Genomic DNA, 18074 nt, shown 5'->3' with positions numbered 1-18074 from the left:
ATTCTCACTTTGCTCATATACTTTTCCCCTGATTTCCTTTAGTTTTTTCTCTGTGTCTTCTGATAGCTTTTTAACAAACTTAAGACTCTTTTTAAAGTCTTTGCCATGTATGTCCAATTGGTATACTTCTTTGTGGACACATTCTAAAGATTTTCTTTCTTTAAGTGGGCTCTATTTCCATGTTTCTTTGTATGCATTGTGATCTTATGTTGAAATTTAGACATCTGAAGAAACAGCTACCTCTCCCAGTTTTTGGAGATTGGTGTGGAAGCCATTCATTAATTAGTGGGACTTTGGGCCTTGGGAACAGTCTGAGGTAGAGCCTTGCGTTCTTAAGTCTTTTCTGGGCATACATCCTTCTGGGTCTATGTGTGTGTGTTTTTTCCTTTCTTCAATTTTCCTGATCTGCTTTTAAATGTTTTATTTCCCAAGAATTTCATCATGCTTCTTCTCAGGGCCTTAGATGTTCTATTGTATTCCTCTGCCTATAATCTCTTGCCCTCATGTATTTGTGCATCTGTAGTGCCCTGTGATTTTCATGTACTGTGGCACCCATCAACTGCTTTCTGTGGCTTAGATCCAATCTATGCCACCATTTCCAATCTGAGCTCCTATTCAGGTGAGACAGAAAACATTCCCTCAGGCATCACACAGATAGGTGAGAACAATGCAAACAAGTCCCATCCCAAAAGAGGGAACCAGGAATTGGGCCATTGCTTCCCAGCTGTGCCACATCATGTTGCAGAGAGAGTTTGGCAAGGGCAAGTAAAAATCTGGAATTTCCTACCATCTTGAATGTGGCTTTTCCTTGATTGGGCATTTACTTGGTTGCTGCAGATATTTGACTGGTTTGCAGAGCTCCTATAAAGTTGTTCTATCAGTCTGTAGCTCTTTACTTTTGGTTTCCCTGGGGAAACAAGGCATGCTAATTTCACGGTCTGCCATCTTGCTCTAGATTGGCTTTTATTTGGTATTATTTGTACTCTTTGTCTTCATCATTGATAAAAACAAGAGAGAGGTGCCTGTATTACTAATTAAGTATGTTAAAATAACCATTATGCAGGAAAAAATGGCAATAATGGGCCAGGAAGGGATGTCCCAAAATAGTGTCAGTGTCATTGTCAAAAAGAAACAATTTCATTTTGCTATGTGGGAAAAAAATGTCACCAAGTAGATTTTTCTCCTTACACCCATTACTTCTCCCACAATAGAAAATACTACCTCTGTGAAGTTCTGAATATTTCTATAAACTTAAGAATAATTTTAGACAAGTTTTAACTATTCGAGATATAGCTATTAATTAATTTCAAGTGTACCGTCTACTTTGTTCTCTTTTTTCTCTATAAATGCCACACAGTCAAGACTTTGCTTCTACAGTCATCCAAACTTGGATTATCATTTCCTCCTGTAGATGCTATTCATCCTTACAGATCCACATAAAACTCCACTGCTTTCTAGAATTCATCTCTGAATGCTCCAACTTATACTGTTTCCTTCTTTCTTAGGATTCTTACTTTTATTTTTTAATTTATTTTATTGTGGTAACATTGGTTTATAACATTATATAAATTTCAGGTGTACATCCTTATATTTTAATTTCTGTGTAGATTACATCATATTCACCACCCAAAGGCTAATTATAATCCATCACTACTCACACGCCTAATCAGCCTTTTCACCTTCCTCCTACCCCCATTCCCCTATGCTAGCCACCAACCTTTGGATTCTTGTTACAGGCAGTTATACACACTGGAACATTTAGCTATTTAGAATTGAGCAGGAATGCTTTGCGCTGATAGTGCAGATACTATTGTGACCTAGTATGTATCTCCCAGGTCAAAAAAGAAAAAAAACAACCAGAAACAAAACACACTGGCAAATTCTTGATCCAAGACACCGCTATACTAGAAAGGATGTAGAGGCCAGGTAACTAGAAATGGTGGATCAGGTAGAAAGGGGAGACCTACGTGTCCACAGTGGGGAGCTAAAGGAGGAAAGAATAAGAAGGAGTGAGGGAAGGCCTATGGCTGAATACTTGCCCAATCATAGTTTTACCAGGGACCCATTCTTCCCATTAGCATTACTTTCATCTCAGATTTCTATTTTCATATTGCTTTAATTTTATGTACCCGGCATATGAAATGAAATCTTCTTGGTTGTATGAAGATGAACTCATAATTCTGTGTATGAGGTAGTGTGTTGGTTCAGTAATAAGAGTCTTTTCTTCTTTCTGGAAAAGTGCAAACCAAGTATTACATAAAGTAGAGTTTGATATGTACTTTCTCACATTATTGGCATATTATGCAGTCTAATTTACATTATACTGAGAAAAAGTTTTAGAGATTACTTAAAAGATGAATGAACCCTGGGGTTGGCCTCGTGGTGCAGTGGTTAATTTTGTACACTCTGCTTCAGTGGCCTGAGGTTTGCAGGTTCAGATCCCAGGTGCAGACCTACACACCACTCATCAAGCCATGCTGTGACACTATCCCACATAGAAAATAAAGATTAGCACAGATGTTAGCTCAGGGCCAATCTTCTTCAACAACAACAAAAAAAACTAAATAAAGATGGATAAACCCTATAATTCTAATTAAAATGTCTCTTTCCTATATAATTCTTTGGAAATGGCTCAGTGAACGTGACTTATAATATTGGAGTTTGGATAAATTTTAAAGATAAACCTCACACAACGTTTGAAGAATACAGTTTTCCATTCCTGTACTTTACAAATATTTTTAATCATATCTTACAGAGTTCAAAAAGAAAAAGAGCAGAGATACAACTCTGGTCAAATCAGAAGCTTATCAGGTCAATCATCTTAACCTGTACTCCGATCTATTTGTTGGGAAGTCAAGTGTGATTTCATGGCCATACCTTTTATGAGAATACCTTTATTGCGACGTCTGTTAGAATCCCTCCAAAAAACACAGGCTACTATTATTGTTCATATAATCCATTTTGACTGTTGCTAATGTTATACTATAACATTTCTTTAACTATCTATGAAGCCAGCATTTCTGACTATGAGGCTCAAGAAAACTATTCTGCAGAGTGTATCTGGTCATGAAATCACGTATAGCTTCCCAACAAATAAATGAGAGTATGTGTTAAGATGATTTACCAATTAAACTTCTGAATTGAAGAGAGTTGTATCTCTGTTCTTTTTCTCTGGTTCATCTCAGCTTTTATGTTAACCTGGGAATCATGTCAAATAGATAATAAATAGAATTGTCTCACTAGGAAATCTTAAATCATATGTATTTTCCAAAAACATGTTTTGGCACATATTTTTGGACTGGGCCAATCCAAAGGGTCACTGAAGTCCAGATCATCATTTGAGGGATATGGTACATAGGGAAAAGAACTGTACCCCGTGATGACAGTGGAGTTTATGGGCTGATTGCAAGAATGATATTCAAAATATCTCGATTATTAACTTTGGGCAAGTTGACAAGCAACTTTTAAGAAAAAAGTTGGCTATGTAACTTGCCCAAAAGACACAGAGCTATTAAGTGAGAGTCAGGATTCAAATCTGAATTTGTATGGATCTCTTTTTACTTCCTCCTACCTTGGCCCACATTCCAGTCCTGTCATACTTGCATAAAGCTTCTCTACACAAAACGTTCAGTGGAAATTTAGCCAGAATACAAAGGGCTAGAATCTATTAAATAATGGATTTAAATAATTAGCTTGCATTTCTCTGAAATGGTTTCCACTGTCTGTTCTCTTGGGCTTCTAATTAATCTAGGTCTCTTTCCATTATCTGCTTTTCCTCAATTGAATTTCATGGCGTCATTTGTTAATTACTTCTCTCTCTACTGTAAATATTACCAGGCTTAGGATGAGACTGGAACCATTTTAGTATTCTTTTCTGCCTAATTAAGGCACATTCTTGGACAGAATTTCTGAAGATCTCTACTCTTTCCATAGATATCTGGTCATGGGCAGTTGTGCTTCTCACTCACCTTAGGCTGTGCTTTTTTCTCCCAAGAGGAGGATGTTTGAGTCGTGGTTGTTGAGTTAGTGGCCATGTCAAGCTCAGCAACAGCTCTTTTAACTTGTCTCTCCTTAGGTTCTATTATATGATTTGAGGTTGCTTCAATACTTTCAATATTTGCACTGGATGTGAGTTGACAACATTTGCTTAGTGACAAAAATTTTTTCAGGCTGTATGTGCTTTGTGTTGTCTTGGGAGAACCAACCATGCCTTCTGCTGGCTTCATGGCTTCTTTCACTTGATCTTCAAATTGTTCTCCTACGTGTTCTTCTTGTGCTATCTCTCGTAAAACAACTTCATCCTCATCAGACATTGGTTCCTCCTCTCTGCCACTTTCTGAATCTTCTTGATCAATATCATGAGCTACTAACCGAATGATAAGATCTTTTTTGCTCTGAACATCTTTTAAAAGCTCCACCTTGGTGATATCTGGCTTTCTTATATTCTGAAATGAATTTCTGCAGACAGCCTAGAATTGAAAGTACAACGAATATTAAGAACAAGTGCCTCGATCATTTCTCCTGTGGTTCTATCGTAATATACATATTTTAATATAATTTATAGTTTCAATTTAAGTAGTATTATCTTTAAATGAGACTTGTATATTAATGATATTTTAAAAAGAAGAAACAAATGAAAATTATAAGAAATATTTGTTGGTGTCTATCATTTCTTTGACATTCAGAGATCACGTTGAGCTACTGTATCTTACTACAAAGTAGCAGAGGAAGGCCTAACATAGGTTCTTTTTCCTTTTGCTTAAAGTTTATATTTTGTTGCATCATAAGTTACTTTTTGTTGTTTTCTTTTACTTTGAAAGTTTTGTGGCAGAAGTAGATATGATCATCTATTTTTTCTAAAATTCTAGATAGAGAATGATAGATAAACCTAAATGCACATATTTTCAACAAAAAAGCAAGGTATTATCTGCTCTTGACTTGCAAAAAGATGAATAACAAAAACTGTGAAAGTCTTTGACTCTAATTCCTCTCCTTCCACTCCTGATTCTTTGGACCCATTTTCCAAAAGAATATTCAAAACATAAATCTTCATTTTTTATCTCATCTCTCTAGTCAAATCTTACTTTCCATTTTCAATGTCTAAAGACAGATCAAAGAAAAGACAATTATAATTAAATAACAAAATTCCCCCAATTCTGTAGCCTTTAATGATGCCACAAAACCTCCAAATTGATTTAATAATCACACACCTCAACATCCCTTTCGTTTTTCAGATAATAGAACCCTAAAAGAATATCTTCTTAAAAAAAAAAATACAGAGTCAGCCTCCTTAAGAAATTAAAATACAATCTATTTTGATTTTCTGTGTTAGTGGAGGGAACCAGTGCTTTAGAAAATCCAAGATCAATCTATATGGCTTTGGAATTTGTTACTATATATGATTTTAATATATATATGCCTAGTGTGCTGGGAACTTATGGTACTTCAAAACAGAAACTAAAGCTCTGGGGTGGAGTCAACACGTGTCGAGGTTCTCTGATCTAATCTAGTGTTTTGTTTCTTCTCTTGTCCCTGAACTGGAGATAGATAGTATTGGTACAAATCAAATGTCTTAATAGAGTTCTTGCTGTCTGCTGCTTTATTTACTTGTTTTCTATTTTTAGGATGGCTTTTCTTTCCTTTAAGAAAACAAGAGTAATTGTTCTGGTTGAAATAGTCTCTTGCTGCTTTCTGTAGTCTATAAATGGCTTAAGTAAAGAGAACTTGTAACTAAGAGTAAGATTTGTGACAGACAATTCTACAGATAATTAAAAATTGACGTTGAGTAGTGTTATTCCACAGTCTGTTCACACATAGTCTACTCCCAAGGGATTACTTATATATAGAAGGCAGCTCTGCTTACCACTGTACCACTAAGACACACGAGATTACTTATGTATAAATGAAGACTATTCAGTAATATGCTAATGCAATGATGAGAACTCTTATGGAAGAGAGAATTTCATAGCTGGAAAAGACTGTCATCTGGCCCCAAAAATTTAGGGCAAAACAGATTAGTGTCTCAGCCTATGATAATCTCAGTATTTGGGTGTGAAAACATACGGCACTAATTAACATATTTACCAGCCCTGAGACTTAGTTCAGTGGGTTGCAGGACAGTGTTGGAAAAAATTCATTTCAAGTTTATGCTCCAGAGAGAATGGTTCTATGAAACTTTGCTCATTTTCCAGGCCACAGATTATATCCCTAAGCACACTAAATCCTCTTATGAGTGAACCCTATCAGTACAAGGGGCTTTGGTAAAAATCAAAATGTGGTCAGTCAGTATAACTCTATTGGCCAGACAATCCCTTTGTCCTCAGTGGTCTAGTTTCCTTTTAACACGGACATCATCTTGGCATTTTAATGGCCCAATTAGTTTAATACATTTGGGGCTCAAGTATGGGGCTGCAGGTCAGACCTAGGTCTCTAGCAAGAGAAAATGGGTTCATAAAAATGGCAGCATTAGGGCAGCTGGGTCTAGAACAAGGATAGAAGAGGAATGAAAGTTGGCCCTTCTTTAGAGTGTAGAAGAAATTGAGGAAGGCTAACATAACTAAAGTGAAATAATACGTATCATCTAAGAATTTGTAGTCTGTTTGTTCATGAATGTTTCTAAAAGTAAAAAGTACTAATGCCATAGAGCCTTAAGTTTGAGCAATTACAACTATTTTAGATAGTTTTTGAAACTGCATATATCCTGATAGTCTATTAACTGGTCCTTTTAAACACCTTAGATATCCACAATGAAGAACTACAGGAACTATATGAGATTATGTATCTTCTGAATCTTGAAGATGATAATTTCAGTCAGCCTGATTTTACTGTGAAGTCTATGTCCCTCTATTCCCACTCTATTAAAAAAATGCCAGTTTAAATTGATTGTCTTAGGAAAACTAGCCTGAGACCGTTGGAGTGAGCCAGAGAGTGGATATGGTGAGTCCCAGTAAATCATATGACTATATGGATGAACCACTTCAACAATTCTCCTATTGGGCTGGACAATAACAGCAAAAATATGCATTCCCATGTACACATTTGAGAAGGGAATCACAGAACAACCGTTTATCACTATTTTTTTTCTATCGTTTTTGCACTTACCTCTAAGGGTTTTACAGCCAGTCGTCCAGTCCTATCCAATGAGATACGTCTTTCTCTCTTCAACTTCCCTACATCAGATGTGTCTGAGGAGTAACCTCTCCCACTTATTGATACTCTTCTCAGTTCTTCTATGTTATGTCCAGTTTGTCTTAAACACTCCATCTTAAGTTTCTCAAGAGGTTGAGTTTTTACAGAAATTACTGCTAAGTGTTCTGAGATAATGTGTGGATCTATTTTGATTGGTTTATTCCCAACATGTGGAACTATTTTAATTGGAAATTCCTCTCCAAATGAATCTTGAGCTAAGTCTTCTTCCTCTAAGTCAGGGATCATTTTACCAGCATGCTCTTGTGCCTTTTGAACAATTCTATTAATGTCCAGATCTCCAAAGAGATTTGGATTTGAATTCTTTGAGCTAACTGTATCTAATGGAAAATTTGAAACTCCATTAATAATCAAATTAGCCACTTTTTTAGGGAAAACTCTGTTTGTATCTTTTATATCATCATAAAGTTCGTTATGAGTTCCAAACTGTTGCAGTACTTCACTATAAACAGAATCAATAATTTGAGAAACAACTTCTACACTTTCTGGATTTAAAAAGTGTTCCTTAGGATCAGCAGCAACAAGACTGATATTACTTTTGGAAATTTCAGCTGTCACAGACTTTGTCAGTTGAGATGCAATTTTATTTAAGTCAGGCTTTAAGTTTTTTGCATCTTTGCTTGAGGCACTTGGCAACCTTACTATTTTAGCCAAGAACAAGGCCAACGCTTCCTCCAAAAACATGGCATCTAACATAGCACCTTTTTTGCACGGAAACTTTTCCTGGTACTTAAATCCATCAACAATTTTGACCGCTTTTTCCAAAATTTTGACAGCTTCAAGGACTAATTCTGAACTTGATACTTCTTCCTCTACTTGACGTTGAAATTCAGAATTGGAAATTTCCTTCACCATTAAAAAACCTATTATATCAGAGAGGATATTGCTCTTACCCAACAAATCTTTAAATATAGAAGTATAGGAGCCAGAGTGCTTTAAAACACTGGTATAAACAGAATTAACTACTTTTTCAATAGCTTCATTCTCAGCTAAAGGTACAGTAGGCAACTCCTTGGCTGGTGGTACAAGTTTAATCTTACTTTTGGAGATAAATTCTTGAATTGAATTTAATATTTTTGAGGTTATTTTTTGCATTTCTGTTTCAAGAGATTTGTTTCTTTCCTTATCCACTTTTGGAAACATAGATAAAAGCTTTGATAAAAAGTTGACAGCAATTTCTTCTATTATGTTATAAGGCAGTATATGAGTATGTGATGGTTGAGGCTGGGGAGCATCAGCAGTTTTGATAACATCTTTAAGAATATTTTCAACAACACTGTCAACTTCTGCACACTGATAGGGAGTTAGGTCTCCAGAAAAATAGTTCTGCAACTGATTACCAGCTACTTCTCGTAGAACTAAGTCAACTATGGTTTCTGAAAGGATTCTGCATCCACTGGCTACACAATTTTGTATAATCTCTTGTGATCCAAACTGTGACAAGAGATTATTATACATAGACTCAACCACTAATTGAATAATTTCATCATCATTGGGATGTAAGGTTTCCACATACCGTATAATCATATCTTCATCTTTGGAGATCTCTGTTGTAACTGTACTTAATAACTTCATTTGAAGGAAATCCAGTTCTGTGAACAACTTGCCCTCAGATGTTTCTGCTTTGGTGTTTGATACTGTTGAGAAAATTTTAGATAAAAGAGCAGCAATCACATTCCCTAAAAATTCATGAGGCAGCATGATGGTGTATGGTGATGATGTTTGACAGTCTTTGCTGGCTGTTTGAGCCACATTTTGGACCTTTTTAACAACATCCTTAGATTCCAGAGGAAAACAAGCTGAAGCTGGAACATTATCAGAAGATATCAAATTAAGTTGATGTTGAAAAATTTCATTTATCACAGTGTTAGTTAGTCTTCTTGCTAAACTTTCCCCATTACTCTTTATATTCTTACAAATGGCGTCTTGAGATCTATATTCCTTCAAAATATTGCATATAGAGGAGTGAACAACTTTGTTGACTAGTGTTTTATCAGTTGCTGGTATTTTATCTGGAAAAGGTATCTTATCTGAAGAGGAATTTTTAGTCATTTTATATATATGTGGCATTTTATCTGCCGTTATTTTCTGAATGCTAGATGATGCTTCTTCTCTAGTTGATTCTTTATGGCTGGGAGATACTTTAGGAACTGATGACACTTTATCTACAGGTGAAGAAAACTTATTTTCCTTATCTGGCCTGAATACCTTAATTTGAGCATTTGAAAACTCCTTTAATAGTGAATTGAGAAGTTTCATAGCTGTGTCATAGAGTTCAGCTTGATTTTCACCATTGCTTACTTTCTGACATTTATCACATGTTTGTGTTTCTGGTGAGGAAGAAAAGATCAATTTGTTAACTATTTCAGTGATAACATCTTCTAAAAATTTAGCAGGAAAAATTCCAGGTTTACTTTTTGGTAGGTGCTGAAGACTGGCTGTTTTACTAGGTTCATTTTTAATCTCAGCTTTCCTTTTCTCTTTGTCTCTCTCTTTCTCTTTATTTTCACCCCCGTCTCTCTCTTTCTCTCTCTCTCTCTTTCTTTCTTTATCTTTCTCTCTCTTCGTCTCTTTCTCTCTGGCAGGGAGATTTTTGTTAATTGAAAGGGATGAATCCTTTGCTGAAATAGACTGTACAAAATCTTCGCCAACCTCTTGAATTACATCCAATGCTGTTTCACTTGGGGGGCTCTGGAGTTTTGAATAATCTGCTGATTCTTGAGAATAATCTCTTTCTAATATATCATCATAAATATTTTCAATGACATTTTGAACACTTTCATAATCTGAGTATTGTGCCTCATTTATATCTACTTGAACTGGAGAGTCTTTTCCCCCCTCATTGTTTGGCCTTTGGTCAACTGTTCTCAAAGTTTTCTCTGTTGAGCTCCCTGTATTTCTCACTTTGGATGTCAAGGAAGATAGCTGAAAGGACTTGTCTTCTTTTTTGAATGAATTTTCTGATTTGTCAATCTTCATTTCATCGTCTATCTCAAAATATGGTACAAGTATTTCCTTCTCACATTCTCTATCATCAGTAGCTACTGGAAATTGTGTATGTACCTCATTACCTTGCCCCTCCTTATCTTTTGAAGCTGATATGCTTTTATTCTCAATTTCCTTATTTTTAAGTGTTATCCTCAAATCTGGCTCCTGAGTATCTTTACTTTTCACACTAGTAGTTGGAGAAGTAACTTTTGATACAGTCTCATTATGTTTTTGAATTGAAATTCCCATTTTATTTTTATTCTCTTTTTTTTTATTTACCACACCTGCAGGTGACCCTGACAACAAGTTAAACATGTTGTTTGCCATAAATTTAGTTAGAGAGGTAACTATTGGATCTTGGATGTCACCTTTCCTCATTGATGCTTCCTCAGTTTTGAAACTCTTCTTTCTACTCATTGCACCTCTGTCTATTTCCAAAGTGTCCAACACATTTTTCTGGTCTGAGGTTGAAGAAGTGTATTTATATGATTTTTCTGGTAAAGTAAGTTGGTTCCCTTTTAAGCATCTGTTTATCTGTGTAGAGATTTTCTGTGGTAGGTGTTGAACCCTTTGGGTGATGTTATCTGGGTTTAGAAATGAAAAGAAGGTGGAAGACCAGTCTCCTGAAAAAAGTGGTTGAATCTTGAAAGCAGAGATTGCCTTCTGGGCTAAAGCAGCAATCATTTCTATAACAATGTTACTCTTATCATCTTTCTGAATATCATTAGACTCGTAATTTCCTATGAACTGATCATACACAAAATTGGATATTTTATCAACTGTATCTTTACCAACTGGTGGAAAACAGAACACTTCTTCAGCATTTGGTAGAACTTTAATTTCACTTTTTCTAAATTCTCCTATCAGAGAGTTTGCAAATTTTATAGCCAAGCTGACAACCTCTGGCTCTGGCATTTCTTTTTTCTTAGAATCTTCAGTAATACTTGGAAAAGAATAAAATTTGTGAACAAGGTCAACGATTACATCTTCTAAAAATGTGGCTGAATATAGAGAAGGCTGTGCCTTTTCTTTACCAGCTTTAGTAAGTACAGAGACATGGTTATAATCAGATAAGTAACTGGAAGATGATTCTTCACCATGTAAAAATGGCTGCAGATGATGATCCATGATTTCCTTCATAATGAAACCAGCTATTTTACTGAGGAATGAGCCTCCTCTTTTGTCTGCATCTTTCTGTACTTCAGCTTGAAATTCAGATTTTTTCAAAATATTATTACATATAGAGTCAACCAAATTCTCAATCATTTCTAACTGCACACTTTCTGCATTCTCCTCTGCCCTGGCAAGACGGATCTCATGTTCAGAAATTTCTTTGATAATTTCATCAGTCAGTTTTGAAGCTTCATCCGCAAACTCATAATCTGGTAAAACCTCTTCCTTTTCTAGTTCACTTTCAGTGTCAGTTGAAGGGAACATATGCACTAGAAGCTTGGAAATCATATCTTCTAAAAGAGAACGAGGCAGCACAGTAACACATGATGGCAAGGAGTAGGTATCCCTCATGATGACACTGAGCACATTTCTGATGATATTATCAGCTTGAAGGGAAGAACAAGAAGAAGATACCAATTCTCCTGAAACCAACAACTGCACCTGATAATCATAAATTTCTTCCAATAGCAAATGATATATTTTCCTTCCAAAACAAATACTGTCACTTTGTATAGCCCTATATACTTGAATCAGAGATTTATATTCATCTAATATTTTTTCATAAATTAGGTTGACTGTTTTTTGAACCATTTCTTTATATCCTTCTGAAAAACACATATCATCATCAGAGTTATCTGCAACTAAAATCTCTGATGTGTTGAACTCCAGAACAATTGACTTTACTAATGTTGTAACAATGCCAGTAATTGTGGCTTTTACTGTATCTGGGTTTTCAGCAGCCAAGACATTATGTGAGAATGCATAAAGGAGTTTACATAAAAGCTCAGAAATTACTTCCTCGACAAAGACAGCTGAGTTCACAATGAAAGACAACTCTCTTTGTTTAGAATCTATTGCTTTTTGTTTACAAGTTTGATCAACTGCAGCTGAAAGGAGAGTTTTATCTTCAGATAAAAATGACTGAAGATGATGGTTAAATATTTCTTTTATTATACAACTTGCTACTTTTGAAACAGGTATGTTACTTATACCTTTTTTATTTTTTGTAAGAGACTGGTATACATTTGAATGTGAAAGATCAGCATAAATGGAATCAACCATAGACTGGATATCTTTTTCTGAAATCTTGCTTTGTTTTTCATTCCCGTGTTTAATAATACATATTGCATGTTTTGAAATTATTGACATGATTTCATTTATCAGTTTTAAGACAGTCTTACTTAGGTCTGATTGACAAGTATCTGGGTGTTCTGCACTGGAGGCCAATGGACTTATCTGAGATATAAGCTGGGTGATGATTTTTTCTAAATGAGTATGTGATAGCATAGTAGTATATATTGTTGAAGCTTGTCTTTGGAACCTTGATTTAGTAATGTCACACTGAACTCTCTTTATCAAAACATTAGTACTGAGTTTGGAGTGTGACTTAAAAGGAAGCTTTCCTATAAGATTTGGATGAATTTGGAAATCAAAAGTTTCGGCCAGGACGATTTTAGTTATCTTTGCAGCCAGTGTCTTAGTGTCACTTAGAAAATCTTTATCAGGCATTATTTCCATATCATATTCTTGCAAAACTTTGCTGTACACCATGTCAATAATGTTTTTGACTATATCTGTCTCCACTGGAGGCAAACAGAATTGTTCCTCAGCATTCTCTAGAATGCTAACTTGGGCTTTTGAAAATTCCTCTGCTATCAAAGTTATGAGTTTTTCAGCTTTATCAAACAGTTCATCTTCTGAATCTCTTGCTGATTTCATTTGTACAATGCCTAACACCCTGTGGAATATTTTGCTTAAGACCCCAGAGACCACATCTTCCAAAAACGTTGAGGAATAAACAGTGGCAGAAAACCACTGCCTTCTCTCATCATCAAAATATGTGTATGACAAAGAAGGTAATGACTTCCCATCCACAAACGGCTGAAGATGTTGTTGACAGATATGTTTAATGATAAAACCTGCTATTCTATCAATAAGAACATCATCACTGCTTGTGATATTTTGCTCAACTGATTCTTGAGACTCAGAGTTTTGTGAAATATTTTTGAACACTGAATCAACGAGATGCTGGACATCATCTTCTGAATAAACAAACTTGGTTTCTTCTTCATCTTTTGAAAATCGAATTTCATGTTGGGAAATTTTCATCCTAATATCACTGATTATCTTTGAAGCAATTTCATTGAAATTCACTCTTGATCTGTCTTTTGGAGTTTCTTTGTTTGGAACAATGCTAGATGCAGAAGGAAAGATCCTAGATAATAGTACTCTGATCATATCTTCTAAAAATGTGTATGGTAGCAAGGTGTTGTATGGAGATAAACTCTGACTTGGCTTGGTAGATTTACTGATATTACTAAGAACATCCTGAAAAATATTCTCAGCTGTTGAAAGAGAATAGGAAGATGACAAATCCCCAGAAAATAATGGATGAAGAAGGTAATCTGTAATAGCTGCTACAATTAAATTGGTAATATTTTCCACAAAAATATCACTGTCTTCAAGTTCTTTATCAACTTCAGGGTCCAGCCCATGCTGTTTTAAAACGTTTCCATAAACTGAGGTGACGAGTTCATCCACAATATCTGTATCTACAGAGGAGTGAGACTGTTCTTTGTCATCATACAGAATATGAATTTTAGCTTTGTCAAAATGGTTATTTATTGAGTTTACTATTTTTGGGGTCATTTTTTCTAGTTCAATTTCAGTGTTATGCTTTGGACTGAAAATCTTTGATAAAAGTCTGACAACAATTTCCCCTACAAATGTGTGAGGGTAAATACCTAAGAGTGATGGTGTCTGGGGTCTGTGTGACTCTATGACTTCACTGAGAACCTGTTTAACCATATTCGATACTGCATCCGATGGATTGTTTGGACGAGGTAAACCTTCTCCACACAAAAATGGTTGAAGATGATTTTCAATAATCGCTTGAATAATAAAACTGGCTATTCGGTCAACCATGATTGGACTTCGGCTGATTATGCTTTTCTGTATTGAAACAAGACAGTCAGACATTTGTACAAGATTGCTGTAAACAGAATCCACCATCTTCTGGAGGTTTTTTCCTGTGCAAAGATATTGACTATCATATATAGTGAACCAAATTTTATGTTTTGAAATGGCTGATATAACCTTATTTATTATACAGGTAGACATTTCATTAAAATCTGAACTCCTGAAATATGTGTTTCCCAAAGAAGAAGCCTTACTGGGTAGAGGAATGAGTTGACATAAAAGTCTTCTGATTATATCTTCTAAAAATGAGTGTGATAACATAGTGCTATAGCCTGTTGAAGATCTGTGTTGAGAAGTAAATTGTCTCAGGTTATTTTGAAGTTTCTGCAGTATAATTTCAGCTTTGAGAGGGTAATATGAATTAGGCATGTGCTTTCCCCTGAAGCAAGATGGGAGTTGGTAGTCTGAAATCTCTAACAATATGCCATTAGTTATTTGTTCTGCTATTGAGGTATTGTCATGTGTCAGATTATTACCACAGGTCACTTGCAATTTATATTGCTGTAAAACATCACAATAAACTGAACCAACAATCCTACTAACAGTTTCTTTATGGATTGGTGGAAAACACTGCCTTTCTTCAGCATTCCGTAAAACAGTGACTTGTGCATTATTAAACTCATTCACTACATTGTTGACAAATAATGTATTCATCTCATTGAGCCGGGCCTCAGTGATGTTTTCATTTTTGCCCCAGAGTGAAAGAGAGAGATTAAAAAACAGTTCTGAGATTATTTCCTCCAAAAATGTGGCTGAATAAATACCTGTATTCATATCTCCTGGATATAGCTTATTACAGATGCCTATTGTATCCATATCCTTTGTTCCCTGTCTTTTAAGAAGAGATGGCACAGAAGAGGAATTCACTGAACATTTCTTGCCAAATGGTGCTCGTATTTTGGAGCTAATTACACTGGGATTATTCAGGGATCCTGTCAAACCATTACCATTATAACTCATGAACCTTAAAGAGCCTTTACCTTGTCCCAATTCTGTTAATTCTGGCCCTTTTGCTTTTATGAAACTAGACTGTATTTCTCTTGTTTTATACATTAAATGCTTGTTTGCAAAAGGTGGACTTTGGGGGACTTGTATACCGTGACATAGTTTGTCCATCAATGATTTAACTAAGCTATGGGAAATAACAGTAAGCATAGAGTCCGATGACAACAAATCTTGATCCATTTCTGCCAGGTTTTTTGAAAGGTCTGACATATAATCACCTTGAAATTGTTCACAGTCCATTGCTCCCTTACAATAATCAAATTCTCCACTTTCTACACTTTGAAGTATTTTAAAAAGTTGACATTCTTCTGCTGATGTCCCATCAGAAAGAGGTAAATTATCAGCAAAGACACTGTTTGTGCATTTTTCCAAAAGTGTTCTGATAAGTTTTTCACACACAACATTGAGAAGAAAAAATGATTTTGGGGTGATCTCTAAGTTATTTCCAAGTATTCTACTACTTGGCTGATCACTTGATTTTTTATCAGAGTCCATAACCTCACCTGGGTGTTCATCTGGTAAAAATAAATCTAAAACAATATTAAAAACTTTATTGACTACTTCCTTGGATTCACGAGTTTTTAGGCTACCAACCAGACTGTCTAACTTATATGCCAGATAATTTAATTTATTTCTTTGAATGAGACGATCAATTTGGTGAGTAGAGGATTCCCAGTCTCTGGAGGCTTTCTGTCTTTCCACTGTATTCGTTTTGTTGCAAATGGGCACATCACTGCTTCTAAGCATGGAAAGTGATTTATTTCTTCCAGTGTTTTCAAGGTGATGACTTATTCCTATTTCTTTGGATAGTACATGAATCACTCCTATTAAGAGATCCTGAAAGAGATCATCAAAGTCAGCTGTAGCTACTCCTGGGCAGTAAATATACTTTGTTTTTAAAGGAAACATTTGCTGTGCAATGTCAGACTCTATAATGTTACTATTAAAAAGGATTTCAATAATGATTTCAGAAATATTTAAAGCAAGTTCTCCAACAGAAATTGACCTGTTCTCAAACACTTGAGAATCAATTGAAATAATCTTGTTAAATGCTGCATTTTGGCTTTCACATGCTTTCTCTTTTTCTCTACCATCTCTGGTGCTATCAGAAATGCTAAAAATTAAATGGCAAATGACAGACTCAGTGAGACATTCACAAAATTGATAAAGTGATGAATCCTTGTATATGCTTCTTAGAGGCTGTTTTGAGTCACATTTTTTTCTTGGCAAAGTAGAAATAACAGATACCTTCTCCTCACTGGAAACTTAAAAAAGAAAACATTACTATTGTTAGCATACATTAAGGGAAATATGAAAAATTAATTATATCGGTAATTATTTACATATGAATTTCACCTTTGGACCACCTCACTAAAGAAAAAGAAAAACTTAGCTAAGAGAGAAATTGGGTTTTCTTCAGATATTTATTTTCTACCTTGTGGAATCTTAATTTTAGCCATAAAGTTGAGAAAATAACGCTGAATAATTCAAATCTCTAAGTCAAGTGCTGGTATCTGTCTCACTTAGATGGTTAGGGGCTCTAAAAAGCTGGAAATTCTGGGGCGGAAAATGATTTCCAAGTTTATTCTTATATGATAACATGTCTGCAGTATTCTCAAGACCTCATATAATTATTAAAAATCTATTTTTGGTCAAAACATTTAATGTTGTGCTATGCATTACTTTTAGGAGGCTAAGGAGTTGTGTTGCAATGACAGCTTGACTGAAATAGAAGTGTGCAACTCCAGAAAGGTTAGGGATGGATTGCAATGTCAGTAGTACTTCAACCCCTACGTTACAGTTTGCCATAAGGATGGAGGGCCAGACCAGCTAGGCATAGGACTGTACTCTTTCTTCATTCAATAGAGTATTTATTGCAAATCATATGCCTACTAGGGATGGCCAATTCTCAGAGTGGCAGCCAGAGCAACACACTCTTTTTTCTCAGAACTTGATCATCTATTATACTTCTGCCTGCGGAATTGGGCAAGACTCTGTGGAGATGGGAGGCTTTATGCTAAGCTTTGACTCCTAGAGTGGATTTGGCCATGTTGAGATGAAGGGAGGGAGGAAAGAGTATTCCAAGTGGAAGAAGGGAGTGTGAGTGAAATCCCTGGAAGGCCCTGGACACGTCTGAGAATAGAGAGTAGATTTGATAAAACAAAAAAAACAAAAAAACAAGCCAAATACCAATAGGACAGAATCATGGATCTTCTCTTGTTTGTTTTGTTTCTCTTTATGAATTCTCTAAGTTCAATTAAGAAATGCTTGGAGAAAGTCTATTTATGAGCTTTCAATTGCAGGCACACCTTGAAAGAATACCAATTTTAAGGAAGGGAAATGACTTCCTAGCACAGATGGGTAGGACAGGTAGTATGTATTCTCCTATTTGAATGATGGGCAAGTGATGTATCTGAACTGATAACGTAGCAACTACTTATTGGTAACTGGAATTACTGATCCAGTTCAGTGCTATTATAGTATTATTAGATTGAATTTTAGGATATTGCCAATAATCAAGAGGTTTGGACATACAAAAATGGCTATTACATATGGTTCAACCTAACATACACAGATAAACATTCTTAGAAAGGGAGTAAAACTATCTTTGTAAAGATATGTTTACAGTATTATACCAAAAAGGAATTTAAGAACACTGGAATGCAAACAAAACAAGATGTTTAATACCACTGTTCTTATAAACCGTGACTAATAATGACACA

At 35.3% G+C, this 18074-nt stretch overlaps 1 protein-coding gene across 1 annotated transcript in view; it reads right to left on the bottom strand.

Annotated features, from left to right (window-relative positions):
* The window catches only part of FSIP2 (fibrous sheath interacting protein 2), an 86310-nt gene that overhangs the window by 15278 nt on the left and 52958 nt on the right, over window positions 1–18074 (bottom strand). The window contains exons 17-19 of the mRNA XM_046659863.1: window positions 7102–16616; window positions 3969–4469; window positions 2130–2230 (exon numbers count right to left, since the gene is read on the bottom strand). Of these exons, the coding sequence (XP_046515819.1) occupies window positions 2130–2230; window positions 3969–4469; window positions 7102–16616 (10117 nt within the window). The remainder of the gene's footprint in view (window positions 1–2129; window positions 2231–3968; window positions 4470–7101; window positions 16617–18074) is intronic.

Source organism: Equus quagga, chromosome 4, assembly GCF_021613505.1.
Source record: "Equus quagga isolate Etosha38 chromosome 4, UCLA_HA_Equagga_1.0, whole genome shotgun sequence".
NCBI classification, from domain to species: Eukaryota; Metazoa; Chordata; class Mammalia; order Perissodactyla; family Equidae; genus Equus; species Equus quagga.
The sequence above is the reverse complement of the archived record's forward strand: the minus strand, read 5'-3'. Positions and strand labels throughout refer to the sequence as shown.